The sequence below is a fragment of the Aspergillus multicolor genome, assembly GCF_047715735.1.
Source record: "Aspergillus multicolor strain CBS 133.54 unplaced genomic scaffold BDW74scaffold_14, whole genome shotgun sequence".
NCBI classification, from domain to species: Eukaryota; Fungi; Ascomycota; class Eurotiomycetes; order Eurotiales; family Aspergillaceae; genus Aspergillus; species Aspergillus multicolor.
In genome coordinates this window covers 16,786-30,050 of record NW_027395965.1, presented here as the reverse complement: position 1 = coordinate 30,050, position 13,265 = coordinate 16,786, and the positions used below count along the sequence as shown (strand labels likewise).

General features: G+C 51.0%; 4 protein-coding genes across 4 annotated transcripts; all 4 read left to right on the top strand.

Moving 5' to 3' along the window:
* The first annotated feature begins 52 nt into the window (after positions 1-52).
* BDW74DRAFT_25448 (uncharacterized protein) lies at positions 53-2,896 on the top strand. Its single transcript, XM_073732327.1, has 5 exons — positions 53-1,053; positions 1,107-1,531; positions 1,586-1,879; positions 1,946-2,178; positions 2,231-2,896. The coding sequence occupies exons 1-5, from the start codon at positions 502-504 to the stop codon at positions 2,344-2,346; spliced, it is 1,620 nt and encodes a 539-aa protein (XP_073583223.1). The 5' UTR covers positions 53-501; the 3' UTR covers positions 2,347-2,896.
* A 178-nt stretch (positions 2,897-3,074) lies between these two features.
* Positions 3,075-4,043, top strand: BDW74DRAFT_178602 (uncharacterized protein; the record flags this gene model as incomplete). The annotated part of the gene is made up of 3 exons (XM_073729247.1): positions 3,075-3,293; positions 3,350-3,883; positions 3,933-4,043. The coding sequence occupies 3 exons, from the start codon at positions 3,075-3,077 to the stop codon at positions 4,041-4,043; spliced, it is 864 nt and encodes a 287-aa protein (XP_073583222.1).
* Positions 4,044-4,640: 597 nt separating this feature from the next.
* Positions 4,641-7,732, top strand: BDW74DRAFT_25425 (uncharacterized protein). The gene is made up of 4 exons (XM_073732326.1): positions 4,641-5,799; positions 5,853-5,961; positions 6,009-6,612; positions 6,675-7,732. Exons 1-4 carry the CDS (start codon positions 4,815-4,817, stop codon positions 6,987-6,989), a joined length of 2,013 nt encoding a protein of 670 aa, XP_073583221.1. The 5' UTR covers positions 4,641-4,814; the 3' UTR covers positions 6,990-7,732.
* Positions 7,733-11,042: 3,310 nt separating this feature from the next.
* BDW74DRAFT_25387 (uncharacterized protein) lies at positions 11,043-12,436 on the top strand. Its single transcript, XM_073732324.1, has 4 exons — positions 11,043-11,359; positions 11,412-11,722; positions 11,774-12,271; positions 12,324-12,436. The coding sequence occupies exons 1-4, from the start codon at positions 11,227-11,229 to the stop codon at positions 12,339-12,341; spliced, it is 960 nt and encodes a 319-aa protein (XP_073583220.1). The 5' UTR covers positions 11,043-11,226; the 3' UTR covers positions 12,342-12,436.
* The last annotated feature ends 829 nt before the right edge of the window (positions 12,437-13,265 follow it).

Sequence of the window (13,265 nt, the reverse complement as noted above, 5' to 3'; positions counted from 1 at the left end):
AGATATTCAGACCAGACCCACGGAGTTATATCCATTGACCATGCTTTGGAGACACCAGGACGGCAAGGGATGGAGGTGCACATAATCTCCAAACGCTTATCGTGCTGGACTATCAGGTGTTGACAAGAAGGTGCTAATAAGATCCCGGATCTAGACTCCAACCCGTGCGAATACTTCGCCAATAGCGTCTAATTGCGAACGTTTCTCAATGGCACATCAGATAGGCGTCGGCTAGTAATCACCAGCCAATCTCGAGTAATTGCGAGAGAATCGACCAACCACGAGTATTTGCGAGACGTCAGGGCACGAATCTTGGGGTAGATACCTCAGATTTCATACAGTCGACCATAGTTCATCCGAGATACAGTGACTTCATGATCTCTGTATCGCATGGAGGGAGGACGATGTCACGAGTAGACAGGGAATGCTATAAATCCACCTCCCTCCTGACTATCCATTAACTAAAGACAAACACTTCAACAAACCTTTTACCACGCAAGCATGACACAAACTTCGTGGAAGACAAAAGGCGAGCAGTGCCGCAAGATCTTGAGTGACTCCTTGAAACACGAGTGGCTTCTGCCTCTCGGAGATCTTCCACCGACGGATCAGCTTAATGTCTCTACTTTCATTGAGACATGTGGCCGTCTTACTCCGCGCGAGCTGGAAATTACCCATAGTGATGCAACTCATCTGGTTGATCAAATGGGACAAGGGGAGCTGTCCGCCGTTGAGACTGCCACTGCATTTCTCAAGCGAGCGCACATTGCCCACCAGCTTGTTAACTTCGCGACCGAGTTCATGGTCGAGGATGCCTTGAAGGCTGCAGCCGAGCTTGATGCTCATTTTCGAGCGACCGGAAAACTTAAAGGACCTCTTCACGGTATCCCTATCTCAACCAAAGAGCACATCGGGTTCAAGGGCCGCATCTGCCACTCAGGATACGTTGCTTGGACGGACAATATCGCGCAGGAGGATGCGCTGATCGTTCGTCTGCTGAGGCAGGCAGGCGCCGTGTTCCATGTCCGGACGAATGAGCCTCAGAGTGTCATGGTAGGTCATGGTGATTCCCACCAGAAGCTCAAGATGTGCTAATGAATAGCCAGCATATTGATTGCAGCAACAACATTTACGGGACGACAGTGAATCCTCATAATCGAAAGTTGACACCTGGTGGCTCCAGCGGTGGCGAGGGTGCATCGTTAGGTCTTCGTTGTGCTGTATTGGGAATTGGCACTGATATTGGCGGCTCTGTGAGAGTGCCAGCAGCCTTTTGCGGCGCCTATGGTCTTCGCAACACTGCGCTGCGCAACCCATACAAGGGAGTTTGCCTTGCGGGTAGTGGACAAGAGAGCATTCGCTGTGTTATTTCGCCCCTCGCAAACACGGTGAATGACATCGACCTGTTTCAACGGACGTTGCTTGATTTGGAACCCTGGGAGGAGGAAACCTCGCTGGTGCCAATGCCATGGAGAGAGGTTGACCCAATGCAGCCGGAGCAGCTTACCATAGGTATCATTTGGGATGACGGGTTGGTTACCTTTCGGCCATGATGGGACCTTCATTGCTGACTCTAGTCCCATAGAGTTATCCATCCTCATCCGCCAGTTATCCGCGCATTGAAAGAGGCCAAGGCAAAGTTGATGAAAGCGGGAGCCACGGTAATCGATTTCGAGCCGTATGATCACCAAGAAGGCATAGACATTATCTCGGCTCTCTACTTTCCGGATGCTGCAGAGACTCAAAAACAGATCCTAGCCCAGGCAGGAGAGCCGATAGCGTTCTTGACAGAATGGATCTTCAATAAAGCGAAGCCGGAGCCGCTCTCGATCACAGAGAACTGGGAGTACAATGTGCGCAGAGACGCCTATCGTGATGCGTACGTCTCTTTAGTCAAATAATCCATATAAGTTTTCATCCATATAAGTTTGCTAACATTTTTCAGCTACCACAAAGCCATGCAGGATCGAGGTGTTGGCTTTATCCTCTGCCCGGCGTACGTTGGGGCCGCTGCAGAACTTGGGGGCGGGCAATACTTCCACTATACCTCGATTTGGAACATTCTCGACCAGCCTGCTATCACTTTCCCAACCGGCCTCAAGGTTGACCCGGCGGTTGACGTTGTTGAGAAGGACTATAAGCCTCGATCTGCGGATGACGAACGGGAGTACAAGAAGTGTGAGTATGATGTCTTCAGTCCAGGGAAGTTCGCTGACGGAGTGGAATGTAGATGTCCCCGAGACCTTTGTAGAAGCTCCAATTGCGTTGCAGCTGGTAGGAAAGCATTTTCGAGACGAGGAGACCGTAGCTGCTGCGGAAGTGGTGTCAAGGATTGTGCAGGCTTGACTCCAGTTGTCGGCAGATAAAAGTTAGAAGAGAAAACGTTCCTGCCATTCGGACTAGTGTCCAACAGCCCGTGACCCTATGGCCCCCATACAGATAGGACAGCCTCAGATAGCTAGGATTAAGAATGATAAGAAGCTAGCTCCTGCTGTACCCCGCACTCTCTGGATAACAGAGATAACGTCTCGTCTCTGGCCTCCGGCCCTGGTCTCTTGTACCTAAATCCACCCTTTCTTCGTGCAGGGGCGGAAAGATCCGATCCGCAACAGGGACCTAATCATGAGCAACGCCAGGTTGCGAACCAAAACAGGATGCATCACCTGTAAGCCTAGTCAACCACGCGTCCGTCATTTGTTGACCTTCATGCAGGCAGGAACCGTCGTGTAAAATGCGGGGAGGAGAAACCCCAATGCCGGAACTGCTCAGTTCGAGACAGTCAATGTATCTGGCCTACCACGAGGGAGCTCTCTGACCGGCGACATCGCCATGCAAGACATCACCGGCCTTCACCACGTAGTCTGTCACCGGACGGTGCGAGCAGTGCATTATCTCGAGAATCAAGCCCAAATACCACAAGTTACATCACAAACCTGAGTCTGAGCCATCCCTCCATTGGCTCCAAGCTGGAGCTGGAGCTGACTTACCACATGCTGAATGTATTCCACCCGGTGCTTGTACTTCCAACCTGGGACAGGTCCCACCTTATGAAATACCACTTTGAACTCGTCAGCATGTTGCTTGAATACCGAAGTGTCAAATGGGCTGTTTTGGCGAGTGCTGCATCCAACAAGCACGCCCTTACCAACAATATCCGTTACCACAAGGCCGCCCTCGAATACTATTCACGCGGCGTGGAAGACGTAAAACGGGCTATAGGAGAATTGTGCTTTGATCAGAACGTTCCCAGCATGTCACTCATAACGACAGTCATTTACCTATACATTTACGATGTAGGTCGCCCCCAAAGTCCTTTGGACGTGCACCTGGTAACACTGTACGCAAGCAGCTATGGGGCCAAGATACAGCGCTCGACCCTCGTGGGCATGTAGCTGGCGCTGTCAAGCTTCTCAACCTGCGATACGACAAATCTTTACCACTGGTGATGACAAGGCCATTTGACCGTCTTACTACAGAGAGCGTGATATACCAGGCCTTTTTGCTTTCAATCCGGAGGCCATTTGCGCCAAACTTCCACATTGACTCACAACTCCTCTTCAGAAGCGAGGCTATCCTGGACACCAAGGCGTTGATAAATGCAGCGGACCAGTCTAGCCCCGTGCTGGGGGTGTCCGTCTCACTGTACCGTCTTATTCTAGAAATCATTGATATTCGGAATCTGCCCGCGGAAGAGATCACTGCTGATGCGGTGCGCCAACTGAGAACAAGGATGAAACGTTGGGAAGCCCTTGTACTGGACACAGGAACATCGTCCTCGCATCTACGCATGCAAGTACAGGCCGCAACGCCGGATCCCTTCCAGAAGAGTATCATGACTCTCTATATCCTTGCAGCTTCCTTGCTTTTGGACTGGACCATAACCGTACTTTCTGCTCGGCACTTATGTGTCAATGTATTGAGCGCATATTCAGAGGACAAGGACGCCTTGCACCCGAGTGGCTTATCCAGTTGGCAGGTCGAACGTGCACTGCCTCTTCTTCGGCAGCCGAATTGTTTTGAAACCTGGAGCCGATGTTTTCTAGGGGTATGGCCTCTATCAATCTTTGGTTATGCGGTAGTCAATGACGAAGACATTTCATTATTGCGGCATGTACTGCGACAGGCGTACCAGCGTACGGGTTATGGCGAAATTGGGAGAGTTTTAGATGAACTGGAGACTGCGTGGAAGGAAGGAATACACCTGCATTCTCATTAGATTTAGGTGAGAGAGGTCTGGACTCTCTGCGAATCTGTACCTAGGGTGAACCCGGGCAAAGCAAACCTTGGGAGCCTGGTTCGCAGCGAGATCCTCCAACCACGGTTTCTTTCGACAATTTTGTTGCATCAAGAAGCGCCATTGGCCACAAACATGCATGTTTGCGCATCTTCAAACTCTTTATGCAGCGTCTGTAGGCTGTACTGTAGGTACGAATGGAAGGCTCAGGCAAACTGCTGCGGTGTGACATCAGCTGGCACAGCCGCGGGGTCAGTTTCAGCAGGAGAACAGCTCACCAGCCCATCTTCAATAATCCACTCGCTCACCTGCCACGACCCTTCCTCTCCACCGCAATGCAATGATCACGATTTACTACTTTTCTGCCTAGCAGCACGTCTAACAATACAGCAACCACGACCCCTCCACCAATTGTCGCTTTCTTATCGTGGGGTATTATCACGCGGGATCCTGACAGCCATCGAGAGATTCGCCCCACAGCCTCATCACCGTGCGTCTTGAAGCGCCGACGAAGCACTCTTCGCATTTCTAGATACATTTCGCTCCTTACACATCACCTTGTCGCTTCTTATAGCCCAAAATGCCCCGTCGAAGTCGTCCAGTTGAATACGACGATGTTATTGACGACATGGAGGAAGTATATCCAAGTTGGATGAAGGGCGAGCCAGTACTAATCGATCGGGACCTCCGCTACGGCCACGGCCATGGCCATCGAATGCCCCGTGCACCAGGACCACCACCACCACCTCCCGCTGTTGAGATACTTCCAGACCGCCGCCACCACAGAGGCCGTTCAAAGCCAGAGTTCGCGCATGAAGATCTGGAATATCTTCGAGATGATGTCTTGGCTGCTGAGCGGCGCGCACGACTTGACCTGGATGCATACCGCGCCGAAGAAGCCAGAAAGTTGAAAGAAGAAGTATTCAATACTTACGAGCCTCGACTACGGCATCAGCCTCAACCTAGACACCGTGGCAGGCGACGCTCAAGGATCGAGGAAGAGGTGTACCTTTCTCAGTATGATTCAGATCACGGGAGTACAGATAGCGAATCCGATGAAATGGACGAATACATTGAGAAGAAGCGATCGATATCCCGAACTGAATTGGATCCGCGCAAGGGACCCTTACCGCGCAGCAAAAGCTTGAAAGAAGAAAAGCGAGCACAGCGGGCACTATATGGTGATGGCTTATACCCTAAGAGCAGCCACTCGCTTGAGGAATATGGGCGAGAAAGGAGAGCGTCACGTCCGAATGCTGTTCCGCGCCCACGTCATAGATCCCATTATCATGTCGATTTGGAATCGGAGGAAACCGATGAAAGCGATGAAAGCGATGAGAGCGTCGATGTTGTCCCTCAACGTGGTGGACCAGGAGTAGTACGGAGAAATCATGTCGAGCAGAAAAGATACGCTGCCCGGAGGCGAGAAACATCCTCTTCGTCGTCGTCATCATCGCCTGAATCTGCTGGGTCGTCTGAAGAAGAACTTCCCAAGGTACCTTTACCAGTCCCGGTGCCACCAGTCTATAAAGAGTCATCTAGGAGGCATAAACCTCTCGGTCATGGTAAGGTTTCCCCAGAGCTTTGGTTGTAGCCGCTCACCAACTAACAGCACCAGTGCATCAAATAATTCGTCCTCCTAGCCCTCCTAACCCGCCGAGATCACCTAGTCCACCTCGTGTCCCAAGTTTAGAGACTGTCCTCACCGAACGTGAGGTCCGCCATAGGTATGTCCACCGCCGTTTGTCGACCATGGGCACTAACCCTGTAGTAGAAAAAAGGTAGAGAAAGCGGCGAAAGAAGAGATCGAAATTGAAAGACGAAGCAGAGAATCGCTCCAACTGTCATCCGACTCGCGCTCTAGACGGAAGAAAGAAGCGCCTGTAACCATAGTCGAGCCTGAAGTCGCGGTACCCAGGGAACTCATCGTTGAAGAGGAACGACTTGACCCACGAGTTACGTACAAAGAGCGTGAGCGCGAGATCATCGAAGAACACTACCGACGAGAAGCCCAGCCTGTTCGAAACTCACCTCACAGCGATAGCACGGACGACTGGGCCATTATTTCAGCGCCGTCGAGATCGAAGTACAGCCCCGAAAGAGAACCACCTGTTGTCGATGTTCGCGAGGAGCCACCAAGGCCACGACACAAAAAGAGCCCCGTCAAAGCCCCCACCGACGATATCATAGATCCCAGACCCAAAGGCGACAACCCCCGCGGCAAAGTAGGCCCGCGCTACATCGGCGTCAAAGACCGCCGCGAGCGCCTCTGGACCGAGATCACGAAGGATTTAGTCGTACGCGAGGCAATCGAGCGCGCAGGTTACGAGTACGAGGAGTTCGACACGTTCTACTATATCTTCTCTTACCTTCATCCTGTGAGTCCTGCCACTAACATTATCCTTCAACCATACTCAGCTGACGAATCTCGCACGTATAGGACGACGTATCGGCCTTGGTCGAAGACTCAGATAACATCCGACGAGAACGCCGGCGTCGCATCAAGGAGATCCAGCGTGAGCGCGCGTTCCTACCCCCGCCCTCGTCTTCACGGCGATCGCCAAATAAACCCGCCCCTATGCTTGCTGAGAGGCCTCCTTCGCCTCCTGTCCCGCCGTCATCTCCGCGTCAGCATCGCGAGAATAGGCGAGAGGAGCGAAGAAGGAGAGACCGGGAGCGGGATAGGGCACGCGAAGAGGATATGGTCGCGATTGAAGGTGGCGGTCGGTATAGGGCTCAGTCTGGTCGGTGGTAATTGCTACTCAGCACGGGATCCAGACCTACATTGGTTGTTGATTGCCCTACACTACTGTGGAAATCGCCCACTATATCCTCGACACATAACCCACCCCCAAGCTCCTGTGGCTGTGCGGAGTTTACATACTTACAGAGTACGATACTACGAGAACCCATGTGACATGTTAGATTAGGAATTTGATGACGAATTGAACACCGCTATTAATAGCCGACGGGCTCATGATATGTCCAGACCCCTACACTCTCAGCTTCTGAAGTAGGGTAATCTGTCTCACCGAGCCGCACGCTGTATGAGACCGGACGAATGATAGCCTTCTCCTTCTTTCTCGACGGTGCCTGCTGATCAAGCATTGATCCTGAGCAATATTTGCAGACATATGTATGTACGCATTGCCTTATTTTGTAAATTGTAGAATGCCAGACGAGAGAGCCCAAGACATCTATCAATTTGACATTCCTCTTTCCTCTTCCGGCTCAGCTAAGCCACAGTAGCCCGCTGTCAAATACTGATACCGGCCATGGACGACAGGAGCAAAGACGCCCCGTGGCCGTGGTCCGGTTACCGCGTATACCCTAAGGAGCCAGAGTCTATAGTTCCGACGTCCGAACTTAACAATCTAGTCTAGGGACGGTCGACCTTGGCGATAAAGCCCCGGGTATTCTAGACATAGACCACAGCATATTCATACTACTCTGCTCTGTGCAACTGTCAAGAGTCTCCAGCGCGGCTGGGAGCGGGACTGGCATGCCGCATACCACGGCCCGGGCGAGCGAATCCCGCTGACAGTGACGGCTCAGGCTAGAGTCTGGATGTCAGATGAGATGGGTGGATGGTTGATCTGCTGGGTGCGGCCCGACCGGGAGGAAAAATTCTAGGCGGGATCGTAGTAGGAGGTAGGGTTGGGCGACGCTGATGTCTACTATTCCAAGGCTCCCTCTTCCAACGAGTATAGGTTTGGATGTTATTCCAAGTCTGTAAAGATCCGTCGCATCTCCATACAAACAAACAGTGAGCGGTGCAGTATGTTTACTCACTTACCCAAGGTCCGAGGTGAAATCCGCGATAATCGCCGCCCAAAAGTTGAGAGTCGAGACTCGATCATTCCATAGCGTGTGGATCTGGATTCGTCATCCGCGACTCCCGTGATAGTGGATCGTGGAGGCGGGCTGGACTGTAGATTAAGAGTCTGGAACATGCTGTTTTTATAGAACAATACACCGTATGTTGAGGTCTATTTATGGTAAGAGCTGTCAGTCTGGTGACTGCCGGGTTGTTGTATATGTCATTTGATCCGCAAAGTATGTTTGATGCGCTCGGTGTGTTAGTGATAGTGGTGGGGGATAAGGGTTGGACTGGAGTGGCATACCGACCGAGACACGCGGAATGCCCCGAGCCTTAAACGGTATACGCAGTCATGAGAAGGAGTCGGCAAGGGCTCGAACGCTGGGTAGCAAGTGACCGTAGGCATTCTGAGCTCCTTTGAATGTGGGTTGATACTCGTAGGTATGAGTGGTTGGCTCGAGTACGAAAGAACAACCCGAAGAAGGCTGCTCCGCAGAACTCGGTAAATGTTAGCCGGTTACTCCGTAGACTCAAGAGTCGTTCGATAAACCTCTCGTTTTCGAAATACAACGAGAAGCTTTAGGTGTATGCAGGATGGTTAGTATGTACGGAGTATGTATCGGTGCTTTCCAGGCTTCCAGCCACACATTATGCAGCCGGTACGGGAGTGGCTGGCCGTCGCCGTTGGTGGTTAGCATGAACTATATACGAAGTACCATTGTCGAGTCGTCGAATCTTCGAGTCCTCGTATTGAGATTCAGAGCCACCACCGTTTGTAGTTTGGGATTCTAGCAAGGTGTCGTCTGAACACTGGAACAGCGGCGATGTCGACCAAACTGTTCTTTGCAATTCAAAGACCAAGACTGAAGTTCTGAACTTTGATTGATTAAAGGCGGGGTTGTAGCTATCGCGCACTAAGTCCGGGCTCAGAGACATGCACTATGAACGGGCGGATGCGATTGGTTGGTCCGCTGTCAAAGATATCATTCCATGGTTGACTGATGTCTTCAGATGCACGAGCGTACTATTCGGGGTAGTACTCTGTGATCATGACCCCGCCGCCGTAGAACGATTGTTATGCATCGGGCGCATGAACTGGAAGTTTGTCGAGCGCCAACAGAACCATCGTGGTGAGTACAATCCCATGAAGCCAAGCATGCACATGAAGTGAGAAGCCGAGGGTTTGATGGCTGCCCCTGAATATCGATACCATCTCAAGGTCGATGACGTTGCAAAGACAGGGTCCGATCGATATCCGGGCGGGGAGCCAGGATGCTGCCCTGTTTGCGAGCGTTTTGCTGCATGGATGGACTCGGTCAGCACGCATCAAGGATTCGAATCAAGGGACAACGAGTGGTTTATAGGCTCAGGTGTACCCATCTCGGTTTTTTGCCAGCTAGCACCGACGAAATCGGCTGGTAGCATCACGATTCCACGGAGATCCGGACATGGCTCAAGCTCGTCGGGTTGAATCGTCTGGTTCGAAAGATGAAGATCGAGAAAGCAGAAGATAACCAGCGCACATGTTATTTGTTCTCTCATAGATAGCCATGTATTCATGGATCGGCTGACCATGGAAAGGTGATGGGAGGTCGAACCTAGCGAAAGCGTCGGGCTGGTCGGCCATTGAGGAAGCCAGGCTTGAGAATCAGATCGTGCATCTTTATTTCAGTTCCTTGCAACCACCGCACTTCCCCCACTTCCAAGCAAGATGCCATCCGCGGTGGCGAGTTTCTCAACTTTTAAGAACAACTCAAAAAGAAAGATGAGATACGCAAATAACAGAGGCATACGATAAGCCAATGAACGGACCACGATCTGCGACGACGGTCTTATCTCAAAACACGCTTGGCGGGATTGCGTAGGCCTACACTGGCCGATCTGCGTATTGTGTAATTCCGGTATCGAGAGCTCTTCCATGGTTTGGCAGATTGCTAGTGATCTTTGTGCAGTTTATGACGCAGCTGTGAGCTTGTGCCTGAGTGTTCTATTTAAGGATCGGCTCCTCCCTGCCCCGGCCCCTTCCAATTTCCCCTGGAACACACAGATATATTGCAATTCCGGCTGCAAATGCATGTAAACATTTCTAAGTAGAGTACGGAGTAATTCGTAGTGTCTATGGAAAGTTCCTCATACTTCTTGGAGTGTTTATGTGGCTAGCATTCTGACCGCGATCGAAAGGCTGGTCGGAGTATTTGTAAATGGTGTGGCTGATGTTTACGCGATTCATTACCGTCCACTGTAGATCCCTCAGTCCAAGGACTTCAAGCCACTTAAGGAGGCAGAGAAACCAAAGAATTGAAGTTAAAACAAGCTACGTATACAGTTGCAGACCATGCAGTGTATACTTTATCCCAAGCCAAACAAAGAATCTTCAGCAAATGCCCCCTGCCACGAATTGATTGCATTCTGGGATTATACAGTAACGAGTCAGTAGAATAGCAAATACAGAGTGGGACACGGCGGACCCGCTCGCTGTACGACTGGGCTAGTACAGGCTTGGTATGCAGAGACGACGACAGGACTTCTTCATCTGCCTCTGCCTGTCTTCCATGCTTTTTCGCTCTTGAATTCTCACTGCTTCTTCTATTCTTCGTTTTCTTCGCTCACCAAGTGCTGTTCTCGCTTCCAGGACCCTATTCCCTCGTTTCCATCGCTCGTTTATTGGAACCAGCACCGCCTAGTGCTCTTGCTGTTTTCTCGCTGCTCCTGACCGGGTGGAACATGTTGGAGATACTCTCCTGACCCTGGTCGCCTTGGACTCTCATTTCGCCCATGCCAAACACTACGCTCGCTTTGTAGTTGGAAGCCTTCGAGGACTTTACAGTCTACGGTTATATTCGACGTATTGTGAGCTTTTTCGATTTTTATAAGGCACAAGGATCGACTTTGGCTGACTTTGAGCAAGGTCTTTCGGTGCGGGACACTGTCTTACCCGAATCGACCTCAATACCCTGACGAATCACATCCATTTCGCAACCCTTCTATAGACGAATCTCCTTTTTCTCATATCCTCGCTGCAAACCGACGTTCGCGCTTGATATACCCTGGTCACCGATCGATTGTTATTGCTAGATCTGGGGACTCGGGAAACTCGGACCGGATCTGAAGGAAGATACATTACTATATACGACTACGGTTCGAGTGTTTTCAAGGGAAGCTGACGAAAACAATGGCCCGAGCCATGAACAACCAATTCACACCCTTGCTGGCACTGCTTGCATGGACGACACTATGGATCTCTGTCGACAGTACCAGCTCCCTTACATACTGCTCTAGCGATAACACGGGGACGGGCTCTGCAAGTAGGTCGTCTTGTTCTGCGGCAGGTTTCATTTGAGCTAACACTGGCCCAAGACTTTTCCATCTACCAATCGAATGGTAACTGCGAGGATCATTGCAGCGATAGTGCGTTCGCCATTCTGCTGGACAAGAATTGCTGGTGCTCCGACATCGCCCCCAATGATGACGACAATGTCGACACATCCAAGTGTGACGATGGCTGTCCTGGATACCCAGACGATTCATGCGGTAATTCGGACGATAGTCTGTATGCCTACATCCAATTGGGGAGTCCGTCAGGAACTGCGAGCGCGTCAACAACTAAGTCAACATCCACATCGACCTCAACGAAGTCGTCAACATCAACGACAAGCTCGGAAAACTCGGTTAGTTCAGGGTGCTCTCGACGCTGTTTTTCTATTACTGACTGTGTGAAGACCACATCAACAGACTCAGACTCTACGACCACCATACACTCGAGTGTGACCGAGACCCAAACCCACGGTGGTCTGGTCACAACCATAACGGTGGACAGCTCGAGTGCAACAAAGGCAGCGGATTCGAGTAACCCCCAGCAAGCAGATAGCGATTCCGATTCTGGCCTGAGTGGAGGCTCTATTGCAGGGATTGTCGTCGGAGTCGTTGGTGGTATTGCATTGGTTGTCGCCGCCATCATCTTCTTCCTCGCAAAGCGTCGCCAGAATGACCCGACTTACCAAGGTGCCGGCATTGACGGCCGCCAAAGCAAGGGCTCCAACATGAGCTACGCCAATATTGGGGACAACCACAGCCATACATTGTCCAACGGGTCTTCGAACATCCCGCAGCGTATGCCCACCTTTACAGATAACCGCTTGAACACGGGCGCAATGCTGCGTCGGGATAGCGATGTATCTCTACAAGATAACGAAGACTATTCTCGGCCTGTTCTTCGAGTGAGTCTTTGCAAAAGCCGTCTTCATGAATACTCATACTGACTCTGTCTAGCTCACCAACCCCGATTAGTCGTCGCCAGCCCCTACGATTTTCCTTGAATCATGCATCGAATTTCCCTATCTTTACTCGATTTTTGCACGGCGAAACAGCGGTGTTATGATACCCATTTGTCACATAAACTGTTATTGATATAGGAGGGGGTTGTACTTATCATCCCCTCGGCGTGTCTTGATATCGGAGTAGTGTATTATCAGCATAATGGCAGCATTTTGTTCGGTTGACAGGAAACGAACCTTACGTCCAAGCTGGAAGGAAACCTGGCCATGGCCAGCTGACCGCAGCACCTATAACAACATGACGACCTCGAGCCGGTGGCTGATCTTGTTGCTGGAGATGGATTGCAGACGCATCGATCGGTGTACTACTGTACGGCGACACTCATCAGCCACGCTGTTCGGAGTTTCGCTCTGGCGAGCTAACGCCTGGCTCAGCCATACTCTCTATTAACCCAACGCCTACGTCAATGAATTCAGGACTAAGATACCCATAATGCAAAGGCCAAATAATCCATTATGAACAACATACAGATTCTTCATACCTTATTCCAACTCCCTGATAAGCAATCCAGATATGCCATCCCCGGAACCCCAGAATCCCCGACCCTGGTCCGGGACATTTTTACCTAATTAGGATATGTACATCACAGCCTTGCCCCCTCTCCAGCTTACTCACCTGTGCATCCTGATCGTCACCATTACCCTACATCGCTACGGGGCCCTCGTCTCTTTTCCGGTTTTGTTGAGTCGATCCTGGGGTAGATACGGAAATGGATTTGATAGTGAAGACTGTACCTGACCTGCCGGATTGAGGTAACCGTTAGAGATTCCCAGAGGTAATCTATAGATGGAATGGGCTGATATGTATGAAGTCTACGCAGGTATGTAGATAAGAGATAGCATTTGAGTTGGGGTTTAAGATGGGACTGTTTTCTCC

Excerpts from the sequence above, each read along its gene's own strand:
- BDW74DRAFT_25448 (XM_073732327.1), top strand. The coding sequence starts at position 502 with ATGACACAAACTTCGTGGAAGACAAAAGGCGAGCAGTGCCGCAAGATC. Across the intron at positions 1,532-1,585 it reads GGTATCATTTGGGATGACGG|AGTTATCCATCCTCATCCGC; the intron begins GTTGGTTACCTT and ends CTAGTCCCATAG. Across the intron at positions 2,179-2,230 it reads CGAACGGGAGTACAAGAAGT|ATGTCCCCGAGACCTTTGTA; the intron begins GTGAGTATGATG and ends AGTGGAATGTAG.
- BDW74DRAFT_25425 (XM_073732326.1), top strand. The coding sequence starts at position 4,815 with ATGCCCCGTCGAAGTCGTCCAGTTGAATACGACGATGTTATTGACGAC. Across the intron at positions 5,800-5,852 it reads GCATAAACCTCTCGGTCATG|TGCATCAAATAATTCGTCCT; the intron begins GTAAGGTTTCCC and ends TAACAGCACCAG. Across the intron at positions 6,613-6,674 it reads TCTTCTCTTACCTTCATCCT|GACGACGTATCGGCCTTGGT; the intron begins GTGAGTCCTGCC and ends TCGCACGTATAG.
- BDW74DRAFT_25387 (XM_073732324.1), top strand. The coding sequence starts at position 11,227 with ATGGCCCGAGCCATGAACAACCAATTCACACCCTTGCTGGCACTGCTT. Across the intron at positions 11,360-11,411 it reads CACGGGGACGGGCTCTGCAA|ACTTTTCCATCTACCAATCG; the intron begins GTAGGTCGTCTT and ends CACTGGCCCAAG. Across the intron at positions 11,723-11,773 it reads CGACAAGCTCGGAAAACTCG|ACCACATCAACAGACTCAGA; the intron begins GTTAGTTCAGGG and ends GACTGTGTGAAG.